A 27392-nucleotide genomic window follows, 5' to 3' on the forward strand; every position below is an offset into this window, starting at 1 on the left:
CTATCTATCTATCTATCTCATCTCCCTGTATACCTCATGAGTTTGCAAAATAGTTTCTCTGCAACCTGACCTATTTGCTCAGTTTTTAATAATAATTGTATATATGAATATATATATATTCACTGAAAAAACCATAGGTTTCAGGCACGTTATAGTTAGAAATTAGCATTTTAAAAACCTTAGAAATTCACTGAAAAAACCATAGGTTTTAGGGAAAGTTATAGTTAGTTGGACATTTCACTCGCACAAAACCAAAGAAATTCCCCTGTTATAGTTAGTTCAGCCAACTATAACTCGCGCCCCCGCAATGCACTGCTGATGACGTCACATATTACATCACTCATGACATGGTCAGTGACATCAATGATGACATCACTGATGACCTCTCAAATGACATCACTGATGACATCATCCAGTGACTGTGTGTTTCTGTAAAGTTTAAATATGTTTAATATGTATAGGGAAAAGCGTATTGAAGAATGAGTGGGTGTATAAGTGTCTGAATGGATGATTTAGTAGTTGCGTGACTGACTATAAGTGAGTGATTAAACGTATCTTACTGAATGCATGGGTTAGTGACTAAACTGTGTGAATGTCTGTATCCGTCTGTCTGTTGGTGTGTAAGCGGCTGCATGGGTTTGTGAATAGCTACATGAGTGTCTATATGGGTTATTGAATGGTTGCCTGAGTATCTGTATGGGTGCCTGAGTGTTTGTGTGGGTGGGGTGTGTGTGACTCTGTGCATAAATGTGTGAGTAGGTGATTCACTGGGTGAATGGTTTCAAGAGTGCATCTGTGATGGACTGTATAGGTGGGTGGTTTGTGTATGGGTGTGTTAGTGAGTGAATGTATATCTCAGTGGTACATGTGTGAGTAACTACATATGTAAAAGGCAGTATATATGTGTGTTGGAGTATATAAATGGCTATAAGTGAGAGTGTGTGATTGTGAGAGTGGCTGTATGGATGAGTGTGTGCTTGTATCAGTGATTGTATAAGAGCGTAAGAATGTGCTAGTATTTGTATGAGTAAGTGAGCTGGTGTGTGTGTATAACTGTATAGGTGAGTAAATGGCAGTGTGATTAAATATTTGCATGACTGACTAGGTGTGTGAGTACCTCTATGGATGAGTGGCGGTGTGTGAGTGTCTATATAGGTGTATGAGTGCATATGAATGTCCTGTACTGAGTGACCATAAGTATGAGTGACTGTACGGGTGAGTGAGTGGATGTGTGTGTAAACCTAAGAATCAGTGAGTGGGTATGTAGTTATTGGTGTTGGAGTGTCTATGGTTTTGAGAATACAGTCTGTAATTTAGAGTGGGTGTATCAAAGGTTATATTAGGGTGTGAGAAGATACATCAGATTATCACATGGATCATGTCATCAGTGATGTCATTTGAGATGTCATCGGTGATGTCATCAGTGATGTCACTGACCATGTCATGAGTGATGTAATATGTGACATCATCAGCAGTGCATTGCGGGGGCGCGAGTTATAGTTAGCTGAACTAACTATAACGGGGGAATTTCTCTGGTTTTGTACGAGTGAAATGTCCAAATGTCCAACTAACTATAACTTTCCCTAAAACCTATGTTTTTTTCAGTGAATATATATTCATATATATATATGGTTTCACTTACCTGATATATATATATACTTACATTTTCGTTGTGAAGGCACGTGTGGTAAGTGCATATGTCTGGTAAAGACTTGCTTGGTAAAGGATTGTGTGGTAAAGACTTGGGCGGTAAAGGTTATGGTATTGCGTGGTAAATTATGCGTTGTAAAGGCTGTTTTCCTTGCCCTTCCAGCACTATTTATAACGTGAAACCAGATTTTCTATGCAATAGTCAATGAGTGGTTAAATTTGTGACAGCTAGGTCGAACTGCTCAACAGATCTGTTAAAAATAATTTTTGAGGGTACAATAGGCCAGACCTCAAAAATCACAATGGCCGAAACGGTTTTAAACAGCCTTCTATCCACGCCAGCGTTTTGAAATCACAATTGCAGGCTTTGATCTTGCCTGTTTTATTTCAATTGAACTGTCAAAAAACACAACCACTGCCTTCTCTCAGGCCTTCAATCCCCCCTGTGAGCAGGCGTTTATCGCACAGGCCATCGGTAGCTGCAGAAAAGCAGGCAGTGTGTCCAAGTTAACATTCCTGCTTCAATAGCTACAAGTCCACGGAGCCCAGGGGTCCGAGGTTCATTTTGCATCAGGGCTATCTGCAAATAGATTTTTTATAGCACATTAGTGCTGGAGAAGATTCCAAGGAAAATAGTCCTTTTCAATATTAGAACCAGCTGTAACTTTCTTGTGCTGGTGACTCATTCGCTTTTTTTATTGGGTGGGAGAGCAAGGCGAAAGACACAGAGAGTCTTATTCACAACTATGTTTGTTTTGCAAAGGGTATCCTAGCCACAGGCCAACTTGATCATACCAATATGCAGCTTGTGTTTATTTTATTTTTTTTCTCTTTCAACAGTTCCAATTATAAAAACAGAGCCGAGCGATGACTACGAGCCTGCTCAAACCTGTGGACCAGCTAACCACGGACTGAACCCACTTGCAAAGCCCTACTATGGCCAGCAGATCATGATGCCGCCCGATCCAGGTTCGTGCTTTGTGGCCGGCTTCCCTACTTCCTGCCAACAGAGGAGTGGCGCCATGTCGTCCTCGCCCACCTCAAGCCCAAAGCTACATGATCTTTCACCCTCTGCTTACAACAAATGCATCACGAACCCCGGCCACAGTCAGCTCGGACTCCTGCAGCCCCTTGGAGGCGTGTCCGCCATACAGGAAGTGCCCAGGTCTCTAGTTGTGCACCCAAGCTCTCCAGATCAATCGTCTCACGTCATGCTGCATCCGCAGGTGAGTCAACATCTGAGCAGTAGCTGTTCCCTTGGTTACCAACAAACACTCTATCCCAACAGTCCCTCTTCTCCAGTTCCGTCTATTACCCAAGAGTCAACCTTTGCGCCATCCAGCAGTCCGACCCGCACCTCCACACTGGGTCAGCAAGAGCACCAACCGCAGATGGTTCACAGAAATGATTCTCCAACCAGTCCGACACTGTCATTACCTGAATTGAATAAGGACAGTAATGATAATTTGACCCCTATTCCTGTAACAATCAAGCGGGAGCCTGAGGAGTTGGACCAGTTGTACCTAGACGATGGTAAGTGCTCCACGGCTGTCGAGATTTGCATTTAACCGTGTTGCTGTCTCACTGAGTTATTGGTAACCACAAATGCATCCAAATAAGCTGTGGCTTGTGCATTAACACCCTTGAGGAAATGAACAGACTTTGTGTGGCATCTTAGGATTGGAAAAGGAGTGAGAACTCTCTCAACTGTAAGTTTGTCCGTCAGCAGTAATACAATTCCAAGTTAAAGCTGCAAGTCGCATTAGTCATTGCAGATTCCGTTGCATGCCCCATCTCCGCGTTGCTAAAATCATAACCATGTGTCCTAACCCATTTTGGCATCAACAAAAGTTTGTGTGATTTTTTTTAATATAGTTCAGCTTAAAAGTGTTGACTTTAGCTTTGCAAAGATGAAAGATGTCTCGGCATCCCTCACTAAAACAGTTGGCTATGGTCTACCTGCTTCAATGAATGGGTTCTAACTTTTAAACAGACATCACAAAGGAAGGCTACATTTCACCCACATAGTGTAGCATGCTTCATCACAGGGTTTGCCCTGTATAGCACTGTTGACCATTCCTGTGTGTGAACTTTTGTCAACTGTCAAGGGAAATGTTGATGGTCAAACCTGCAGAGAGTCCCCTCCACCCCCATTGCTGCCATCAACACAGTTATTCGCATTCTTCTGCGTTTATTCTTTGCTTTGACTATTTCCAATTACCATTTGTCACCAGTGGACCAAAATAAACTTGGGTGAGGTTAGGCAAGAGGAATTTTTAATCAGGCGTTTGTGCCACTAGTTTTAAACAATAATCACTTAGGTACAAATTCTTCATGTCTGGGGGTTTACACTTTTCAGCACGCACAAAGTGTCCACAGAGGTTCTGAAGCATTTTTCAGCACATCACTCCTGGTGATGTTTTATGGCATCTGTATGTAAACCCTACAGTTGGTTAGGGTTCATCTGGTGAGAGAACTGCATAAAAGTAGACCACAGCAAGGTAGAGTCAACCTGTAAGGTCAAACATGTTCAGTAGGACGGGGAAAGTCATAATGTCGAAATTGCATCCCTGGAAACAGAAATACCAGTCCCTACAAAGGATATGTAACATCATGGACATTCCATGTATCATTTTATTTTATTACCCTAACCAATGGTTCAATACAAGCACAGATGGATATATAATATTAACAAGACTGCTGCCCTGCTTTGTGGGTGCACTCCACATGCTGAAACGTGTGGACATCCAGACATGGAGGTTCATAACTAATCCCCTTTGGTTTTAAATTTGCGGTCAGGTGGCCTAATAATTTTTTTTTAGCCTAGCTCTGCACAATTTTACTTTGTGTCCCTGTTGACAGTAGAGAATGTGGGCCATTCCAAGCAGGGACTAAACACCGAAGAGGGCAATAGGAGTGACGCTCTGACAACCACGCCCATCAAAGGATGACTTAACTGCTGCACATAGGCAAGCTCCTTAGTGCTAGACAATGAGATACATATGATGAAACGTGACACATTCTGTGGGGTGGGCTTCGACTTCCTCTGACAAATGCTAGACAGAAGACAGAAAACATTAATAGGCACGGGTAGACTACAGCCCCAGAAGGTACAACACCTTCATATATATATATGGCCAATCAACAGCACATAGGTCGTTTTGAAGTCAAGAGTTTTTTCACTCACTACCTTTTAAGTAGGACACCCAAAAACACCAGACTATGGTTTGTTTCCAACTGCATAAGCATTTCTGATGGGAACAGATCCTCACCCTGCCAAGGGCCATGTCCTCCCTTTGCCTTTTCTCTCATGTGATGAGAGGACGTTACCCGTCTTCAGTCTTTTTCAATGCATGTTCATTTGGTAGGTGTGGGCTCCGATGTAATGCATCTTTTGAAAAGCACATGTGTGGAAAAACCTTAACTCCCCGAACCACCCCATAAAAAGGAGAGGGTGGGGCTGGCCCCAGCCTTCATTTTCATCAGAAGCTGCATTTCTTGATTAAAATAATGCCTACATTTTTCTATGAGGCGACTGAACTCTGAGGTCCGGGCACTTCCATCCTAATGTGAGGTCAATGCATATCACAAGGGTGGACATGATAATTGGGAATAAAAACACAGCATCTGCTAAACTTCACCACAGAATGCGCCAGTGAAGATCTGAGGACTTTCTTGAGTGTGTCATTTTGGCCGAGGCATTCATGGCGCTGGCGCATTCTGCGTTAGTTAATTAAGGCTTATTGATAGCTGCTTTCATGGCAGTTATTAAGATGTCATCGCAGGCAACCGCACAGAAAAGCTAAATAAAATCCACCATGAACTTGTCAGCCTTTGGTTTCAAAAGATTTATTAGTTGCGCCTAATGAAGGGGTAATCTGAAATTTGATTATGTGACCTGACTGAACTGTGATTTAGCTTTCACCGCTAAGTATCCCAGAAGCACTTTGAACCTCTGCCTTAATGTGATACTGAGTTCTCTGAATAGATTTATAATTTAATGTAACATATTTCTGACGACATGAAAAAGCAATGCTTTTTGAATGTCTGCATTCAAGCTAATTGGTGCGGCGGAACTTCTGAATTAAGCTGCCTTCCAAAGGGAAGCGACTGTGCGAGACAATTTGAGCACTTTGATTTTCAGAGATGCCGCGCTGTTCTGTTCAAGGTGGAGTGATGCTTGGTACTTTATTCAAATTCGATTAAAAGTATTGTGATGTGCTTTGTATGGGGAAGCCCTGCCATAGAGCAGGCTGGCGGAAATATCCAACCACCACAACAGACAGGGGTGGGACGCGGCCACAATTGTCCTTTTACTGGGGACATTTGGTTTCCTTTAGCATAGCACCCTTCCTGTGCATTGATATTAGATTTCACCCCAGGCGAGCCTTAAATCACAATCTTTGTGGCCTGTGAGGCATTGTAGCACATTGTGTGACAGTTCGATGTGCCTGAAGATTCCCCACCTGTCTGAGGAAGCGATAGGTGGTCAGTTCGATTCAGCCTTTCCTGATCGCTGGGTGTTCTTATGTTGGGCCTGAGCAGATTCCTGTTGACTTTGTTGACCATTGGACAACTTTGCACTGAACTGTACACACCTGAGTGCAGAGACACTCCTCAGAACCATTGCTGTTTAGCATTGTCACAAGTTTCAGTAAAGTACATGTCCATCTATGTGGATGACAGTCAGGGATATTCCTTCTTCCGTGCGTGCGCTGTGACAGCCTTCGTTTCTCTTACAACTTGGCTAGCCAATGTGGTCTTATCAATGGCAGTGTACAGGCAGAAGCTTGACTTGAATTAGGCAGGCATGAAAAGGATTGGGTTTGAGAGCCGCTCAACGTTGGGCATGGAGATGTGTGCTGCTAGCTGCCAATGGGATGTGTTCTCTGTTCCAGCTATATTGGGGCACCACTTGTGACCTTTAGCTGTCACAGATTGTCATAGAAGTAATGACAGGCAGAACACAGGAGTTCTAGGACTCTTCAGCAGGCCAGTTCTTGCGTTCTTGATACTTTTGGATGATGGGATGTTTAGATGCATGCGTATTTTATGCCTAACAAGGAGACTCAAACAACTGTGAATGTGTTTCTTCAGATCCTCAAATTCTGAGAGGTCTCTGCCAATTTGAGCATGGAACCTTGATGATGTGGATCTGTACTGGTTCTGAATTGTCTTTGTATGAGCCTCAAGTTCACCATAGTGGGCTATAAGTTGATAATTATAATAATAATTCCACATTTGTAAAGCGTGAACGTATCACTCCTAAGGGTATCCAGTCGCTGGGGGGCCATCAGGGAGATTAAGTGAGCTATTGCCCAGAGTCACATGATGCTGAGCTGAGCTGCCGCCAGCGATCGAACCATGAGCCCCACGCTCCAGAGTCAGTCACTCTGGCCAATGCGCCACACCAGTTACAGGCTTCTCTATTTTCAGTCTCCACTGGTGGTCTAGAAGGGTGTCGGCTTTGGCCTGCGATCCTCAGAGGATTTGCAGATGACCTGCCTAAGGGATTTACCCCTGGGGTATATTCTTGAGTGCAGTGCCAGAACTGGGGGGCAATCGCAAAGCAGTTTTATTCCATTCCTGTTGAAAGAACCACCCCCCCTACTGACCAGACTCATGGTAGTGAAGAGTTCATCTCTTCTCATTTTTGTTATCCAATCTACAACATGGGGTCTGTTTTTACTCATTTTACAAATTATAAGGTAGGAGCGTTGGATCTCACAGAATGATTTCTGTTGTATAGAAGGCTAAAAACGCACATATTTGCTGTCAGCCAAACCTAACCATCTGCTACAAAACACCAGATAGCTGCCAGGAAAACTGTCCAACAGAAATATCTCTTGCCCAAAAAGGACAAAGAGAAAATGCTTGGGTGACTTAGGCTTTATGTGGTTCAGAATACAAGACGCACATGCAACAGGGTGACGGGATCCCCTCCATAGGCGTTCAGTAAACGGTGCCTGTTGCACACACATTTGTGGTGCTGGGCCTGTTGGCACTTCAGGGGTGCCTGTTGGCACTTCGGGGGTGAATCGAGCTCTGTACACTGAACTAATTAATACACTGGCTATCTTCGCAAAACTTGTTGAGTGCGTTTTAGGAGAAAGTTTACCCACTTAATAAAAGCAGGCAGAGATTTCCAAATACTCATGTTGCAGTTACATAACACACTTACTATAACTCCTCAGTACATGCTCCTGGGTGCCTGCGCAGTGACCATATGAGCATTGCGGACCCCAGATACACATTTTCCATTGTTTTCTGGATATTGCAAGGGTATTTGCTTGCCTGTGTTTTTTATGAAATAAAACTATTTCTTGAGGGGCAATACAGTATAATACTCATCTAGACACCACTTGTAAATTATTATTATTCAAAAACCTTATTTAGCAAACAGGACCGCTGTTCCAAAAACAGGTCATGAGACAGTGGCAAGGAGGCATACTTCCTTACGTCACTGTATGCACAGTAGAAGAGGTTTTGCAATGCCAACTCTTAGACCTGCAGTTCGGCCATTTTGGGATTTCCGACCCCAGTAAGAGGACATATTCCTTAGCTGTCCGCAAGTAACTTATAAAAGAGTTTTCAATCTGTCACAGTTGCACACTTTCCCCTGGTGTCTGTAGGAAGTACTCATGTGGATACGAACTGTGTGCAGATGTGAATAAGAGTCCAAGTGAGGCTAGACCTCGTTACTTATTCTTTCTAATAACTGTGAGAAAAACAATAGGAATTAATATTTTGCACCCCAGGGGTTGAATTATGTACACAGTTTTGGGTTGACTGTGATTTTTTAAAAATTTGGCTGCATTAGGCAAGCCACCTAATCCTTTTTGTGTCTGTGATATTTGATTTTTTCGGAATTAAAAGCTGCAGACAGTATTTTAATTTGTTCGACCAAATATTCATTCCTGAAATGCGACTGGCAACAATGAAAAGTACATCAAATGGTGCAAGCTAAACACCACACGATTTTCTGCAGTCAAAAGCAAATAGCAATAACAGCGCTGACTGCGGGCAAATTTACAAATATATTTAAATGAATTAATCAATAACTTTGATAAAGGTATGTGCAGCCGCCACAAAACTGTTTGTGTAAATCAGTCCCATTGACAGCAGCTCATAACTATTAGTGATACTCTAAAGCGAACGGTGTCTCTCTTAGCCACAGCAATTTTGCTGATGCTCATGTCCATGGAATGGCCAGCATTCGCTGCAACTATGTCACATGACGTGAGGGCATACCCCAGTGTTGGTGATTTGCTTTGACATTGCACCACTCTTGCAGCAGAAGGAGCAATGCCTTATTATGCTGATTAGTTACAGCAGTGAAGCAGAGTAAATGGCTTTCCCATTAACCATTAGCACAAATAGGTGTGACAGGCAGAAAAGTGGCCGCAGAACTACCTTGGAAGCAACCACTCTGTTACCTCCTCACACATATTAATAAGTCCCCTCTTTAATGTGCCTCTGGACCGTAGGATGACCTGTGGCATACTTCCTTCCAAGGAAAGGTCTTTCAGCAGAATAATGTTGAAAATGTGGTTCTCTCAAGTCAACAGGCTCTAGATGCACAATAAGCTGTGTTTACAATTTACGTAGAACCAACTTGCGAATCCAGACGTGCAATCTGTCCTCACTGCAATAACATTTTACATTGAGCGGGTCAACAGAAGTTTCAGTGTTTTTGTTATAGAATGGTCTGAGTTGCTCTCCTCCTCGACATCTATTCCAAACTGAGCAAAACACTAATCTTCATACTTCTGTATCTTCCCTCACCATCCTGTTACCTCAAGCCCTCACTAACAAGTCTAAACCTTTATACCAGCCCACCTTATGCTCAGCAATATTATCATAACATGTTTTTCAACGATCAGAACACAACTCCTTTAACTCATGTAGTTTGTACCATAAAATGCATTTAAGGACAATTCCCAAGTAGAAATGATATAAACAACAACCCCACCACAGGCTGTTTAACAAGGCGTTTTGGTTCCCAGAGAGGAGACAAAAGACTTCCAGGAGGCTGCTACCTAGTTAATGGAGCGCTCCTATATGATGAACAGGGGGCTAGTGTCACGACTCACAAGACTCTTTGCACCACTCTCGCATGCCTTTATATGTCATGGGAGGCATTAACATGTAGCAGGAATATGACTTGTTCATCAGGCAGTGCAGGGTCTGAGAGAGACAAGATGGTGGCTTGCAGAGAGCGTTTGCCACCATATTCATATGTATGTATCTTCAGCTCTGAGAAGTGTTTGGAAAAAAACCCGGGCAGAATGTAGATTGTGTGGGAGCAGCGACTAATATTGCTATTTATTTGGTGAGATTCAATCTTAAAGGTCCTGGGTATAATGCTGTCAGAGAAGTCTGTCAGGCAGCCATATGGCCTACACCACTTGCTTTCTGCCAGTGTCATCCCTTGAATGTCAATACAGAGTTTATGCAGAAACTGCCTTTTCCATCAGTCTCTTTTTTGATTCCCTAAAATCTCTTCTATTTTGTAATAATTTGCATTATGAAAATATTTAGATGCCTTATTTAGGAGTGAATATTGAACAAACGTACTTTGTCCATGCAGTCTGGCCAGCTACAAATAGGCAATTGACGGTAAAAAGCAAATTAGCTATGGACACCGTGAATCATCGCTTAATAAGGGTTGGCTGTGCATGTTTCCTGAATTTAGATAATATTTAAAGTTGTGTGCAATGGCGCCCTGGTCTTTCTCCCCACCGTGAACATTCCAGTACTAAATAACACAAATTTAATTATTGGTATTGTGAATATGTGTCATATGGTCCAGAATATCAAATAATGGGGGCCTCATTTTGCGTCCTGCAAATTTTCTTACGCAATATTATTCAGGGGGAGGGCACTCGCAAGCAGTTATTGATTCTGGGGGTGTTAGACCTGGCAGCCCTTTGGGTGGTCCCTCCTCATCATTATTTATTTTGTCCCACTTTTGCCTCAAACCCTGTTTGAATTTTTCCTTTTTGGGAACCACCAGACTTTTTAGTGTTGCTACAGATTCAGGGAGCCATTTTAGCTACCCCTGAAACTTCTGTCTGAGGGCCTGAAGCACAAAATGGTGGCCACCTGTGACATCACCAGCATCCACTGGAACCTACCAGCACCTTCCAGAACATTCCAGGAGATTCCAGAACCCTGTGACCGTTGGAGGCGGTTTAGAATGTTGGGAGGATAAGAGAGGCAGTTGGCAGTTGGAGCTGGCAGTTGGCACCTGACTGGTGAAGAGAGAGGAGCACAACAGTGAAGGAGGAAGGAGTGAAGCAGCAGGGGTGGAAACTTGTGCCTGGAGTGGGGTCCATAAACCCACCCTTGATACTTGTCCCTACTGATGGATCCCAGCCTATAGCCCTGTGTGGGAAGAAGACAGAAGAAAACCATCCTAAGGACCTGGACAGCAGGAACAGGCCTTAGAACCAAGAAAACAGCAAGATTCTGACCTGAGAACTGGTTTCCCTGGAGTCCGGCGTCGAGTAGCCTGAAGACCTGGAGCCCGAGGTGGAGAAGCGGCGCTGACTGAAGTAGCAGACGTCGTACCCGGAGCCGCCTGAGGTCGTGAGAGGGCGCCGACGGGGGTCGAGAGGAATACCAGAGGTCGAGGAGGAAGTGAACCGAGGTCGAGCGAGCGGCGTCATCGGAGGAGTGAAGTCCGCCCTCCGGAGTCGTCGGAGACCGAGGTAGAGGAGCACCGGAGGTCGGGAGTGAGGATCGCACTCCGGAGTCGCCCGGAACCTGTGAGGAGGAACACCGGAGGTCGGGGGTGAGGATCGCACCCCGGAGTCGCCGGAAGTCGACATCGAGGCCAGGCCGGCCGACGTCATCGGAGCCGAGAGCGCCATCGGACCGGAGCCGCCCGAAGTCGACATCGTGAAGAGACTGCCCGACGTCGTCGAATCGGAGGTAGAGATCGAACCGAGGCCGCCGACATCGGACCGGAACCGCCTACCGGCGTCGTCAAAGAACTGACATTGTGCCGAGGCCGCCGAGACCGAACCGGAACCGCCTCACGGCGTCGACCCGACTCCAGCGGCGGTGCCTGGGGTGAACTGGGACTAACCTAGAGAGGTTGTGTGGAGAAGGAAAGCCAGGGCATTGGTATTCCCCCCCTTTGATCTACCTCAGTTTAGGCCTCAGCCTTGTCCCAGCCAGGGAGTAGCCTCCCCCCTCAAGCCTTCCACAACCCTACAAGCTGTGCCTGGGCCAAATCAGCCCTTAAGAAGTGAAGTGTCAACTGATTATATGAGGGGTGCTGTATACTTGTAATTATTTATTGGGGATACTGTATTTATTGAGTTTTTGCCTATTTATTGCTGCACTATATTTATAGGTCCGCAGGACTTGTTGGTGTACAATATTTATTGATACAGTATTTATTGCCTCAAAGTATTTAATTGTCTGTATATATTGCCCTTGTACTTATGCCCTGTTATTTATGATCACCCCTATTTATTTCATTCAACAGCCAATATTTATTTGACCTGCACTAATTGAAATTTGTATATTGTGATTGACCTATTTATTTTTCCAATCAGCAACTAAGAGAAAAAGATAAAGAAAGAATATTTTCATAATTTTTACGGTGTAGAGTCGTTTTTGGAACGGATGCACGCATGGTTCTTGTATGGGTATATTGTATGCTTAGCACTGCGCCTGTTTCCTGACCACTCGAGCCAAGCTACCACAGTGTGTTCGGGGAGTCCACCACCACCCTGCGGAGTGGGAGTGGGCGTTTCCAACAAGGTGAACTTCCTAGTTCTATCTTCGAACTCTTTGATCTTTACAGTCAACTGTTTGGGAAAGAAGGCATAGTGAAATGTGGATACTCAGTTACTGGTTAGAAATCTCTTGGGTAGATATTGAATGGCTAGAAGTCAATCAAAATGCAGCACTTTCGTAGCTGTCTGATTGGCAGTAGATTTGTCCCGGGATAATTCAGTTACTGTATTTTGCAGTGTTATATAAAGGTGATTGTACTGGTCCATTTGAGTTTTTGAGGTCAGAAAGGGGAATAACTTACAGATGTTACTGTACCACCCCAAGATCTGCACATTTTTCCCATTAACCACCACTTTTCCCTAAGCAAACATCTTCAGGTTGCACCTAAAGGAATATACAAAGGAGAAAATTGTGGAGTGCATTAACGTAGAACTTCTTGGACATGCCATTTAGGCCCAAGATCAGATTTATCTCATAACTTTTAAAAACCTTTTTCTTAGTCCACTCATAATTATATGCAGTGCTGGAAAACAGGGTGATTCAGTCGGAGTCCAGATCTGATAGCTATTATTGAGCCGGGGCCAACCTAAGGGAAATATGCTGACTGTGCCCTGCTACAGTTTGCTGACAGCGGAATACGAGAGGCACCCCACTTTGTGTGGATTCTGTCCAAGGCACCAACCTGTAGGGGATGAGAGAGATTTGCTTTTTAGGTCCAGCGTTAACCAAGAGCATTTGATTTCAATAACATTATTTATAATACACTTACATCTAGGTGCTCTTAGTCAGCCATCTTCATCCATTGGGCAGCTGTGTCATTCACATATTCCACTGCAACATACAGCATGGGGCAGCAGTGCAGCCCACTTCAGCCACTGGCTGACTTAAATGGAAGTGACATTATTCTTTACTTTGACAAGGAGCACATTCATACACTAATTAGTTCTCTTCAGTGTCACATACTACAGTGACAATGTGTGCTTTTTGAGCCACCCCAAAAATAATTCAGTTTTTATCCAATGTTTTTATATATTAGTTGGGTTGCAGATGCCCAACTTCACTTTTCACAAAAACCTTGTCAAAATAAACTAAGCTTTGGCAACACCAAGAGGCTAGCCAACAACGCAAGACCTAATTTATTTGCCAATGTTTGTTTTCAGTTGGGCACAACACAAAGGCCTCACTTGAAGGCTCAACAGCATTCTCTTTTTTCGAGTCTTCTCCTACCTGGGAGTTAATAGCAGCCTAACACCGTAATGCCAGTCCCAAAGACACTTAGCTTGTTACTTTAGAAATGAGAAATATATCAAATATAAAATAATTCTGGAGGTAGGTTTTCACTTTTCCAAGCGCTGCCTTTAAAAGATTTACATGAACGGATACAAATGCTGATAACTATTCATACAATACTTAATAGTTTAATAAAACCCAAAGAAACTTTTTTAAGTAACTTTTAAATAAAAAAGTAATGAGAAAAACAGGTTCTAAACTTATGGCATATTTTTTTACATGCAGCTCCTTGATGCCGGTTCATAACTCACTAATATGTATTATAAGGGGTGTAACTTCTGACCTGCAGGTAACAAATGGATCTCTGCTTCAAACGCAGTAACCCACTGAGCTACCCACATGAAAATACCCATCTGTAATCTGCATGTTACACACTGAGCTTACCAGCAGGCACGTTTGTTGATGACGCACTAACCTATTCTGTTTTATGATGAGTCAAGCATATGGCTAAACTGCACACAGATGTCTCCAGCAAGTGCAGTAACCACCAGAGTTATCTATAGTTACACCCCGGACCTTGCTGGGTACGCAGAGATCTCTGCAGGAAGTGCCTTAAATCCAGAAGATATTTTAAAATGCAAACTGTTGGAACCAATTAAAAAAGCCAGAACAGATTTACAATCTTATGTCCCCTTGTTGCCAATTTGTTTGGGAGCAGAGATTTTAAAAATAAATAAAAGTATAAGTTGATTGTCAGACTCCATCCTCCCCTTTCTACTGTCACTGTTTGGTGGTGAGTTTATGGAATCGTGGAGTAGATTTTCTCTTTTTCCAAGACTTGTGAAATCAGAGATTGGGGTAAAATTTGGTAGTGTTGCCATTGCACAGACTCTTATATATTCTTATAGTAATGTAAAATCTGATATATCTGTTCCGTAAAACATCCCTCTTATCATCATCTAAGCAAAACGGTACGATCCAAATAAAACATTTTAGTAAACCAAGTCGAAATGTGTTAATTCTAGTTTTCATTTAGTCAGTGGTAAAACTGATGCCAAGCTATCCTTCTTAACTTTTGACCAAAGCCAATTTCTTCAAACACAACACAATTGTGTCTTGGTTTCATTAAGCAGTAGATTTGTGGTATTGAAGTTGAGGTCCTTACACAAGGTTGCCACAAGGCCCCCAGCATTTCTTTTTCCATTTGCCACTTTGAAAAATAAACAATTAAAATGGACTCAAGGGCAAAGAGAACTTTAATATCCTGTGTGTACGAAGAAGCTTCAGTGTGTGGTTTGGGAAGCCCAGGGTTGGAAAACATTCCCCTTTAGCAGCTCATCCTTTACGACATCTACTTATGCCACATTGCCAATAACGTATGCCAACTTCTAATCATTATGCCTTGAATGCCTCTTAACTTCTTTGCCTTTTGTTTAAAATATCTCATATTCGTTCTTCCGCTTAAATTGTGAAAGAAGTTATCCAGATATCAGTTCTATTTTCCTTCCCCTCAACATAACACAGCCTGCCATGCATATGACATATTCTAATTACTTCAAAATCTGCCACCCACACAGTTTGAAGCATAAAGTGAAATTTGCAAGCACCATCTTTGGCCCTCAGAAGGATACAGCTGCATGCATCCCAAACAGAGTAATCCAATAGCACAATTTGTTGATATGCTGCCGCACTGGGGGCCAGACCTAGTACACTGGAGACAGGAAGTTGAGTTTCACAGCGTTTTGTATAACGTTATTTCCTGTTAATGACAGATACATAGTGACAGCATAGAATGTTGTGCGCTACCACAAACCTGGAGATTGAACCACTCTGCTCTCTAGGCAGTTGCTCAAGTACAGCATCCAGGTCTTCTCTTTCCACCACAGTCACGCCGCTATCAAATGATACCATCGGTTTCTCCTAGGGTTTCTCATAGGTGCAATGGTATCTCCAGGTTTTATTTACACGGTGAACCTCCCTGTTTCAGGGGATAGCTGTGCAGCAAGGGGAGGGTGGACCAAGTTTCAGTGATGTGTCAAAGTTGATAGAATAAATAAACAATATTTTAATGTGAGATTGGCGATGTCCCCTACGAATCTCATCAAAGTATAAAGTGTTTTTTTGAAGTACCATCGTATTAAGTTTGTTTGTCAAAACTTTTTTAATAAACAATAGACAGTGGCTAAAGAACGGGGTACTGATTAAGTTGGTTCTTTCCTCCTCTCTCTCTTTATCTTTGCAACCAACAGTGAGCAATGTTTTACATTTGTGCAACCTCTCGCTCTCAGTTTGGCAAAACAAGATGCTCTTGAGAGGAAATATTGTAACACTGGGATATCCTTAAGTTTTGTGTATGTATACACACACACACCTAATATTTTTTTTAATTAAAATAAACGAAGTTTGAGGTGCCATTATTGTTAAGTCTGATAAGAAGATCTTGGTTTATGTTAAAAATAAAAACAGAAATCTACTGCAAAACCAAGGGTTAAACTGACATTGTAGTTAGGTGTTGAAATGAGATAAAAAGAAGCAAACGCTGAAACCTACAAGTTATAGTTTGCTAAAATAACTATAACTTGCCCTTGCCACTCACTGCTTATGACCTCACATATTAAATAATTTATGACGTGTTAAATTACATCATTGATGATATCACTGATGACAGTTCCAATGACATCCCCGTAAGATGTCCCTCATAGGTAGCCAGAGTCAAACTTTCACCCCAGGGTACTGTGGTACCATGCAAGGTTCCATAAAGACGTTTGCATGATAATGCAGTACCAAAAGGTGGAAGCTTGCACCTAATGGGAGGGCCACACAAGGTCATGCTGGAGGATTTGCGGCCATTCCACTGCCTGGCAAACACCGACTCACTCTTTAATGCTGTTTTTGCCCTGTGGCGATTGCGCCTTTCTTTCTTTTTTAATGGGTGCACCCACCCTGTTCTAATATTCTCCTTTCCAATCAACTGCCGCTCTATTTAATTAGGTGCTGCTTTTTTGGCAGGGAAATGTGTATCTTCAGGAACAATGCAGCACAAAGTTTGCATACCATGCAGGGGCACCAAACATTTATTTTCATTTATTTTAATCGCTCAGGTGGCTCTTGGCCAGATGCCCCTATCCTGCAACCTATGCCCTTTTTAGGTCTCGCCTAGCTATTGCGATAGCAATCGCATTGCGAGACTCTAGTAAGGGGCTCCCAAAAGTGCACCCAAAAGCGGATTGCATGGCGAGCACGCGCACAATCACGTGCATCGTGCTGCCATGCAATCCACTTTTGGGAAGCGCTTCAGCCCACTAGCATGTGCACCTACTTCAAAGGGTCCGCTCCCCCGCCTTGCGGCCAGGCGACGTAATCCAAGCTATGGAAAATCCAACCAATCAGAGGCAACATGCGGCCATGGGAGGCTTCACTGTGCGAACAAAATGTAAAAAGCATAGTGTAGTGCATCGCCATCTTGGAATGCATTTTATTCTGTTTGTTGGATGACGCTGACTGATTTAGGTTTCGTTTGTTGAAATAGAGTGTGCCTGAAAACTCACTTTTCCCCCTCAATTTATACTCTCTAATGCGCCAGGATACTCTTCAGGGTCACTTCAATATGTTTTATTAGAAAAAAGTGCCTTCTATATTAATAATTTCTATTCTGCCTGCCTTTTGAACTGAGTTTACTCCTCCTAATGAGTCACTGTATCTTTTCCATGTTCCACACTCCCTCTTCATAGCAGCCAAGAAGGCTTATATCACGTGTGCCCCATTTAAACTGTTTAAACATTCATTGCTTTTTTTCCAAGCAAACAGTACTCTGCATGCTAGGTGTTTTAAGCCCACAGTTACAGTGTTAAAAGCTACAACTAGAAGTCCCAGAATGCAACTTGCTTTGAGTAAAGACTGATTGCAGATTTCACACGTTGTGGAGTCACGTGGCTATTTTACATTGACATCTATCGATAGGTTTGTAACATGTTCCCATCATGTAACCTTACTTTGAAACCAGTGGGCGAAAATAGTGCTGGGCTGTTAAGAGTTAAATGTCCGTTTCCTGTTAAGAAGGCACATGACAAGTTGATGTCCGGTGGCATTTGCTAAAATTCTTTCTCCCCCCCCCCCCCCCCCCCTTCTTTGGATAACCGTCCCACGGAATCTAAAGTCTTCAAATCTCTGCGCCATCCATGCCAGCCTCAACGTGGTAAGTATGAACAAGCATTGGCATAGCCAATAGGTCTCGCTCTTGGGACCTCCTAAGTATTTAGTTATGCAGCACAATATTCTTGGTGCAACAATAACTATTTCATGGCTAAACACTTAAAAGGTCCCAAAGGCGAGACCTATTGGCTATGGCAATGCTTGTTAAAAACTGTTTTCAGGATACAGGGCCAAAGTCCCCAAGTCCTGTAATGGCAGACATTTTGGTCAAAGTTGCGGCCTGCCAAACAGATTATTCTGTATTGTAGTACCAAAATGGCTAATGGGAAAAACAGCTTCCTTGGCAATTCAGAAGGCCCTATGTTTTACATTTTTCGGTATGTTAAGACTCCCACAGGACCAACCATCCAGATACACCTACCTTTTTCTCAGCGTTAACTGCTTCATATCCAAACCAAGTGCCTCTTGAAACACCGATCTACACCAAATCACAAAAATAATTTCTGAGTAAAGTTTTACCTTTCTGCCAAATTTTGTGTAATTCTGTCCAGTACTTTTTCTGTATCAAAGTGGAAAGTTTTTTATGGGAATTAATATGGAGAATCAATGTTTTGGGACCCTTCTTTTTCTCCGTCCCCGCTCCCCCTTAATAGGTTAGCGCAAAACTTTTCATGAAGGAGCTGAGATGGATGAACTTTTCTTTTTTAAATTTTCATGCAGATTCATCAAACGGCGCCTAAGTTATTAAAGTAACAAAGAACGTTCTTCATATGGAAACTCAGACCTAACTATAACTACGAGGCAGCTATATATATCCTTTAGTTGTTTGCCCAACTACGTCGGCTCTCCCAAGTGAAATATATGCAGGCCTGGACCACCCAACTTATCTCTTTTCAGTTGTGTGTCTCTAACAAAAAGCATGCATATTCCAAGACACTGGTTTCAAATTCAGCATTGCCTATGCATATGAAACTGATTAAAATGGAGGCACGCTATTGAAAAGCTATATATATATATATATATGGAACAGAAACTTCTCTCAGGCTTCACCCCGAGTCCCAGGGTTCGTCGCAGCAAAGGAAAGCACGGCACCACAGAGAGTTCACCTTAAGTATTTATTCAATCAAAATCTTCAAGGACACGCAAAAAAGGAGGACGGTCGACGCGTTTCGGCACTCAGCCTTCAACTGGATCATAGAGTCCTAATGTCCAGAATGTCTCTTTTAAAGCAACATTTTCAAATTAAGTAGTAAAAACTGAAGACATACTAGACATACATCGCAAAGTCAATCGAAATATATGAATTACAAGTAAATGAAAATATAAATGAATTTAGAATCACAGTAGTTCAAGCCACCATGGTGGTTATTTGTTGAAGTGAATAAAGTTTTACGAAATTCATCACAATTAATCTCAGGGAGTTGTAAATTGGTGAATGACAATCAAGGTAAAGTACCATTGGAGATAAACATTTACATCAAGTATGTAAATTCATGAATGAAGTACGCATTGTTGTCAAAATTCATTACGTTCCCAATCTTGAATCAAGAAGAGATTATACTGAATTAATTTAAGGTAAGTTTCATATGCCAACAAAAAGTAGATGGTTTTGGAAGAGATGCAATAAGAATAATGGACAACTGACAATTATTGATCAAACGTGGAAATATGTACAAGTGCAAAAAGGCAAAAGAGACCAAAGAGAGACTGAAAAATGCCCCACATGAATTTTCAGTTTAAGAGCCATTAAAGGTGCACATATAACTCAGCATCCAAGTTATGTCCCAATGGGTTTTCAGTACCCATTAGTAGTATCAATCTTGACTCTGCTCTTCTCAAGGCAAGCATGCGATTTCCACCCCTTTCCTTCAACTTAACAATTTTGATGCCAGAATATTTAAGCTGACTGTTGTCACCCGAGTGGAAGTCATAGAAATGTTTTGCCATAGGGTATGTAAAGTCCTTATTCTTGATCGCACGCAGATGCTGTAGGATGCGAAGTTTAAGTTTATTGATCGTGCTACCTATATAATATTTCTGGCAAGGGCATTCCAGTCTGTAGACTACGTATTTTGATTCACAAGTGATATGGTCTTTGATCATTTCATAATGGCCATTCTGTAGTTGATAAGAAGTGATGTTCTTGCCATGTTCACACGCCTTGCATTTTGGGCATTTCCAAAATCCAGGTGTGGTTAACCAGGACTTGGTGATTGGTAATTTAACTTCAAAGTGGCTTTGTGTTAATATGTCACCCAAAGAGGCTGTCTTCCGATAGGTAATTCTAGGTGTGGGAGGCAAGATTTTCTTTAAGGTTTCATCAAGCAGTAATACTCCCCAATGTTTAGAGATCATTTTTTGTAGTGCATTGCTTTGATTGTTAAAATCAATAATGAGTCTCGTGATGTTAGCCGTATCATCTTTATGCCGACCCACTTGGAGTAATTCTGCTCTATTCTTGTTCTGGACTCTATTTACTGCTGTTTGAATCACTTCCAGGGGGTAACCACGTTGTAAGAAACGTTGACTCATCTCCTCAATTTGTAGATTGAAGTCTGACATCTCTGAGCAATTTCTTCTGGCTCTCAACATTTCCCCATAGGGGATACTCCATTTCAGATTTGCTGGATGCCCACTGTTAGCATGAAGTATGCTGTTACTGGCCGTAGGTTTTCTATGCATTTTGGTGCAAAATCTGCCGTTAAGTATGTATACTTCGACATCCAAGAATATGATGTTGGAGGTGCTGATGGTAAAAGTAAAAGTCAATTGGTATCTGTTAGTGTTGAGAGAATCCAGAAAATTCCTTAGGAGCTCAGAGTCACCTTCCCAGATGATGAACAGGTCATCAATATATCTTGACCAAAATTTGATGTTCTTTGCGTGATCGTCTTTTAGGACTTCAGTTTCCCATGTTGCCATCAGAAGATTGGCATATGTTGGGGCAAAAGATGTACCCATCGCGGTCCCTTGTTTTTGTAGGAACACTTCACCTCTGAACAAGAAGATATTATGTGTCAAACAATAAGTCAACATTTCAATCAACATTGCAGAGTGTTCCAAAAAGCAAATTGCTCTGGTATTGAGGAATTCTTTTACTGCTGTGATTCCATCAATATGACGAATGGAGGTGTAAAGTGAAGAAACATCAATAGTGGCCATGATGTAATTTTCTTTCCACTGTAGTTGATCAATTTTTTGCAGAAAATCCATTGTATCCCTTAAGTATGATGGGAGAGCTGTAACATAATTCATTAAAAAGATATCAATGAAACGAGATGTGGATTCCAACAAAGAGCCGATGGAGCTGACAATGGGTCTTCCTGGTGGGTTGATTATGGATTTGTGAATCTTTGGTAAGAAATAAATTGTTGCCGTGATGGGATGATTAGTTTTAAGATATAAGTATTCTTCCAAATCAATGAGTTCTCTCTCTTTCCAGGTCTTGAGTTTCAAATGATATTCATCTGTCCAGTCTTTAGTTGGATTCTTATTGAGCCTTTCATAGTGATCCTTGTTATCAAGTTGTCTGGCAGCTTCTGTAATGTAATCCTCACAGTTCTGAATTACTATGTTACCGCCTTTGTCAGAGGCTTTGATAATGATGTTGTGATCATTACGTAATTCTTTTAGAGCATTGTGTTCTTCAAAAGTGAGGTTCCATATTTTGCTCTTCTTCTTGTGTTTGGTAATAACTTTACCCTGTTTAATGGATGACATAGGACAATTGGTGGACATTTTATTGATCTCCTCAACCATGATTTCTTGGAAGAGATCAATTTTATTGCCAGGAGGGAATTGTGGACAAAACGTCGATCGATTTTTTGAACCACTGTCACCTCCTCTGTTAGTCTCAATGCCTATGTCCTGACAATATTCTAAATCAGACATAGAAGAGTGATCGCTGGTACCAGCTTGTGTGGATGATTCGGTTTGTAATAAGGTGGCTGTTCTTAATGCTGGAATATCTTTGATGCTCAAAGTTTGAATAGTAGAGCTTGATGAAGATGCAGAAGATAATTCTGAAGGTTTCTCTTCAAAATATTTGTTAAGTTTGATTTTACGGCAAAATTTGTACAAATCAATCCGTATGTTAGCTAGGTCCATCTCTTTATTAGGACAGAAGGATAAACCTTTGTTTAGCAGTGAGGTTTGTGCTTTGGTGAGGATTTTGTTGGAAAGATTGACAATTAAATTGAGATCTTGTGGTTTTAATTTTGTTTTGTTCTTCCTCTTCCTCTTTTGGGTCTGGCCACCTCTCCTGGTTCTCCGTTTCGGGGTTGCTGGCGTCCCCTCCCCCGTGATGGTCCTTGGCCGCGTCCCCTCTGTCGCGTTGTCATTTGCATGAGGCGCATTTCCCCGGAAAAATCCAGGCTAGAGGTGGGTTGATCCTCATCCGCTGAGCTTAATTCTGAGCTCTCTTCTGAGACAGGAATTTCTTGTCCACTGATTTTATCCATTACTACACGATTTCTAAGTGTGTCATATTTTCTGGCGAAAGTATAAATTCGGCCATGAGTGTAGTCAAGTCTGTCCCTATTAAATTTGTTAGCTTTACGTTTTTCCACATCATCTTCGTGTTTATTGATTTTCTTTTCCATTAAATCAATTAATTTAGTAGTGTCCTCATCTGTGGGGATTTGATTTAATTCGCTCTCCAATTCTTTGATGGTTGTAGCAAGAGTTGCAAGTTTTCTTTCAGCGTGGGTGATCAGTGTGGTCATTAATCTGAAAGAGCATTCATTGGTGTCAGTTTGCCATTGTTTAATTAGATCAGCATCCAAGTCGTTTAATGTGGGCATAATAAGAATCCTCAGCCCTCTGGGAATCCTTTTAAATTCAATGTACTTCTCTAACGTTGTTTTCTCCCACCATTTATTTATTTCTTGAATGCGAGCAGTTTGTAATTCTTTCAGAATATGAGAGAGAGTTATATATATATTACCTACTGGCGGTCGCCAGTAGGTAGTTATAGTTAGGACCACGTTTCCATAGGAAATCCGCAACATTCTATTTTGAATAACTTTGGCGCCGGTCGACGAATCCTCGCGAATTTTTCAAAATAGGTGGGGCGCTACGCTCCGCTCCTACCCTGAAAGTCTCGGGGGGATTCGTCAAGCGGGGGCTGAGATAAAAGGGGGGTCCCAAAACGCGTTTTTCCCATGCATTTTTCCATAGGACCTTTAGACAGGGCTACAGCCCGAACGGCTGAACAGAATTTAATGAAATTTGGCAGAGAGGTAGTCCCCAGGTCAAGGAAGTGCCTTTTGTAGGTTTGGTGTAAATCTGTTCTGTAGATTCTGAGAAAATAGCCTTTAAATTAATATATATATCTGAGCCAGCTTACGGTGCGCTTACCGTACGCGTACGGTGGCGTGCGCGAGCGCGATTCTGATTGGCCGTTAGATCTTAGTAAACATTCGAATCGGCCGAAACCAGGAAGCGGCGTCCGCCATTTTCTCTCTCGCACTCTGAGTGGGGCAGCATAAATGAAGCCCAAAAATGTGTAAAGGGGCAGTATATTGAGATAATAATCACCCAGCAGTGATATACGGGCCCCCAAACAACCCCCAAGGCCAAAAAAAAATTTTTTTTTTTTTCGAAAAATCGCCGATTACGCTTACCGTACGCGTACGGTAAAAATTGGTTAAAAAAAAAAAAAAAAATATCCACATTCTCCCCACCCCGAGTTCAAATGGTGCCCGAAGGGCACCATTTGTGCATGGCTTATGTATACATAACAAAACATATATTTTATCTGTCACAACGATGCTCATCATATGTGTCCTCCATGTGCGCACGGTGCGCGAAGCGCATCGTGCGTTCATGGCCCATCTAGCGTAACGTGGACACGCGGTGCGCGAAGCGCACCGCGTGCTCACTGTGCGCGCACGGTGCGCGAAGCGCACCGTGCGCGCACGGAACGAACTGCGTTAAGTGGGCGCGCACGCCACAAATGGCGTAAAGTAACTTAGCATTTAAAAAACCGTACAAATTCACTGAAAAAACCATAGGTTTCACACACGTTATAGTTAGGAATTAGCATTTAAAAAACCTTGCAAATTCACTGAAAAAACCATAGGTTTCACACATGTTATAGTTAGATGGACATTTTACTGATAAAAAACCAATGAAATTCCCCCGTTATAGTTACTGTAGGCAACTATAACTCACGCGACCGTAATCCTCTGCTGATGACTTAGTGTCTTTATGAAAAAAAAATATTTGTAATATATGTATAGCTAAAATTTAATGGAAGAAGACATGGGCAAATAAGTGTCTAAATACAGTATTAGCATCAGCAGAGGATTGCGGTCGCGTGAGTTATAGTTGCCTACAGTAACTATAACGGGGGAATTTCATTGGTTTTTTATCAGTAAAATGTCCAGCTAACCATAACATGTGTGAAACCTATGGTTTTTTCAGTGAATATATATATGTGTGTGTGTATATATATATATATATATACATATACATATATATATAATACAAAGGTTAAAGTGATGTTATAGTTAGGCCTCTTAATAATATCTTACTTAATGTTAAAAAAAAACGTATAAATTCACTGAGAAAAACAAAGGTTAGAATTAGGTTATAGTTAGGTGGAAATGAGCGGGCACCGCGAAGGCCATCACCTGTCTCTATAGGCAACTGTCCACGGAAGGGCTCGCGCCCCTGGCGACCCTGCGGGAGAAATGGGAGGGGGGCCTTGGTAGGCCTATCCCAGAGACGGCGTGGTCACAGCTGTTGCAGCGACCCTGGAAGGGCACACGCAACGCTAGATTTCAACTGGTCCAATTCTACACTCTCCACAGAGCCTACTTAACTCCGGCAAAGATTTTGAGGTATTTCAGAGGCTCCTCATCGAGCTGCCCTCGGTGTAATACGGAGGGGGCTGACTTTAGCCATATGTTCTGGTCCTGTCCGGGTCTGGGCTCTTACTGGGCGGATGTGGTGACGTGTCTGAATCCAGTGACTGAGCGTGAGCTGGCAGTGGACATGGGAGCTTGCCTTCTGCTTTGGTTACCGCACACCCCCCGTACAAAAATCACGAGCAAATTTATCGATTTGGGGCGGATAATGGCAAAAAGGGAGCTTACCATGCACTAGAAGGCAAGAACGGGCCGAGCATTCAGAGGTGGAAGGCGAGTTTCCTGGTTTGGGCGAGGACTGAAGGGACGCTTCGCCTACAGTTGGCCAGGCGTGCTTCTAATGACAAGGCGCAAGACGCTGCTAGGGTGTGGGGAGCTTTGGTGGAGGAGCTTCGTTGCCCGGGGGAGCAGGAAGAGGAGGGTGGGGATCAGGCGGGCATGGCCCAGAATATGGGGAGTGAGGAGGGACCCACTGGGACTGCCGGGGAGACTGCTCAGGAGGAGGCCGCTTGAATATTTTCCGAGAGACATCAATATTTGTACAATTTCTTAAGATGTGTAGAGTAGTCGAGCCGCGGGGTGGTATGCATGTGGGTGGCAGCGTGCAGCCTTTGGTTCTTTTGAGAACACTGATGGGGCTCGTCCCATAATTCTGAGTTCGGCTCCCTGGCTGCGTGGGGCACTATACGTCTCACCAGGAGGGGGGTCCGATGCGGGCACACTGACAGGGGGGGGGTGGGGGTAGAGAGGGGGCCGGGTGGGGTGTTAGGGACGGCAATGCTGCGGAACTACTTTCTCCTGTACTGTCCTAAGTTGCCTAGTTCTCTTGCACAAGATTACTGTATGTAACGCTGACTTCATTCTGCAATAGTTGGGGAAAAACCAATAAAAATTGTTTTTTTTAAAAAAAAATAGTTAGGTGGAAATGTCAGTTAAACATACAATATTTACCTACAAAATCACTGACATTCACCAGTTATAATTTACTGAGCTAAATCACGGTTCACAATACTTCCCTATCCTGACCTGGTTCAGTCCTGTAAATGTGGTGGCTATAGAGATGACTCCTGGAGTTGTGGAATGCTTATTTGGTATTGGTTGCTGTGTGTTCTTTTTGAATTGAAGGAGGGGATACAAGCTTCATTTGTGATTGATCTAAACTTTACGTTTGGTCTTTGAGGCGCTCACCTGTATGGTTTACCTGCATATATTGTTGGTGTGCGTAGTGTCATGCCTTTTCTATGTGCATTTATTTCTGATGTGTGTAGTGTTCGGCGTTTCGTCTTGGCTTGGTTGCTGCCTCTTTGCTAATATTTATTTATGTGGCTATCTTACCTATTTCCACTCAATGCTATCCCTTTTGGTTCACAGGGGACTGCTGATTGTTGTCGTGCATGTGGTGTGCTGAACCATGTCCTTAAAATGAGGGTTCTTTGACTGCATTGTTCCATTTGAGATTTATTTTGTAGTCACACTAGTGCAGTTCTTTATTGTGTCTCATTACTGTAAAATTATACAGGTTGTGAATTGGCCACGTTTACTGTGTGACAGCATGCCTCTGCCTTACGACTCTTTACTGCATCACTGTCAGAAATGTCTGAAATTTCTCCTGATAAAATGTTGTTGCTGTAGGCCAGGACTTAGCACATGATGATAGTGACACTTGTCTTAGATTTCCAGAACCAGTCCCAAGAATCCCCAGAAATTGAAAGTCTACCCCAACTACAGCAGAAAACCTATAGCGCAGTGTTTGGACTTTTTGAAGTAGGCATTTTAAATCGAGCCTTTGCTCTACTGTGTTGTAGAATCCAGCTTTGTAACATCTATTATAATAATGCGCCAATATGTCAAGGGTGATTGCATACTTTGATGACCAAAACCGAGTTTGAAGATCAGAGTAACTGAGTGTGAAGATCAGTTCTCTCTGACTGATTGCACTGAGACTTCTCTGCATATGTTTTACTTTTCCGTTGTAGCAGGTCCTCTGTATATTTTTAGGAACTCCTGCACAGAAGTTTGAATTACAAGTATGGATTATTACAATTGTTACTTCTCCAGCTGAATCATTTTCCACTGTCATAAAACGTACAATTGATAAAACATGCCCGCTTAACTATGATTCCTAATATTGACAAGACTCATTAAAATAAATTGTGCTGAATCAGTGGGCGTGGTTGAATCTCTAAATACCAAGGCCAATGGTCTTGACTTCCCTGACTATAGACTCTAGAATCTTGATCACTATTCAATCAGCAAGGTAAGAATTTATTGGGCGGGATAGATTTACCATTATTAACTCCCCATGTATTCACCTTAATGATATTCATAAGCATTCAGTATTGTGGAATTGATAGTGCAGGTCAATATTAAAAAAACAAATATTTTGGTACAACACCTTAGATGTGCTGGCCAGCTGTCACACATATGAAGATTCCTATCTCTGCGTCCTCTCAGTGTAAAGCTATCCTGAGGCCCTCACAATGGTACATGACCAAGTCCAGTCATACCAAACTGCCTACCCCTTGGTCTGACTTATGAAGCCCCCTCCTGTGTTCCGCCTACCCTTCCTAAGAGAGAACAAAAAGCTTCTCTCATGGAAACTTGCACTAATCTGGTGCCCTGCCCAATTTCTAATCCCTCCGCGTCATTAATGGTGATTGAAAGAGTACACACTGTGACATGCCATGCTGAGTTGTTAACATTGAGGATGTAAATTGTACGCACTGGGGAGAGAGA

At 42.5% G+C, this 27392-nt stretch overlaps 1 protein-coding gene across 6 annotated transcripts in view; it reads left to right on the forward strand.

Annotated features, from left to right (window-relative positions):
• NFATC1 (nuclear factor of activated T cells 1) overlaps window positions 1-27392 on the forward strand; it is a 402803-nt gene that overhangs the window by 282905 nt on the left and 92506 nt on the right. For 3 of the 6 annotated variants that reach the window (XM_085605934.1, XM_085605933.1, XM_085605932.1), the window contains one exon: window positions 2491-3183. In XM_085605934.1, coding sequence (XP_085462060.1) covers window positions 2491-3183 — 693 coding nt within the window. The remainder of the gene's footprint in view (window positions 1-2490; window positions 3184-27392) is intronic. The other 3 variants (XM_085605935.1, XM_085605937.1, XM_085605936.1) reach the window with 1 other exon arrangement.

This window comes from Triturus cristatus, chromosome 5_1 (assembly GCF_964204655.1).
Source record: "Triturus cristatus chromosome 5_1, aTriCri1.1, whole genome shotgun sequence".
Lineage (NCBI taxonomy): Eukaryota > Metazoa > Chordata > Amphibia > Caudata > Salamandridae > Triturus > Triturus cristatus.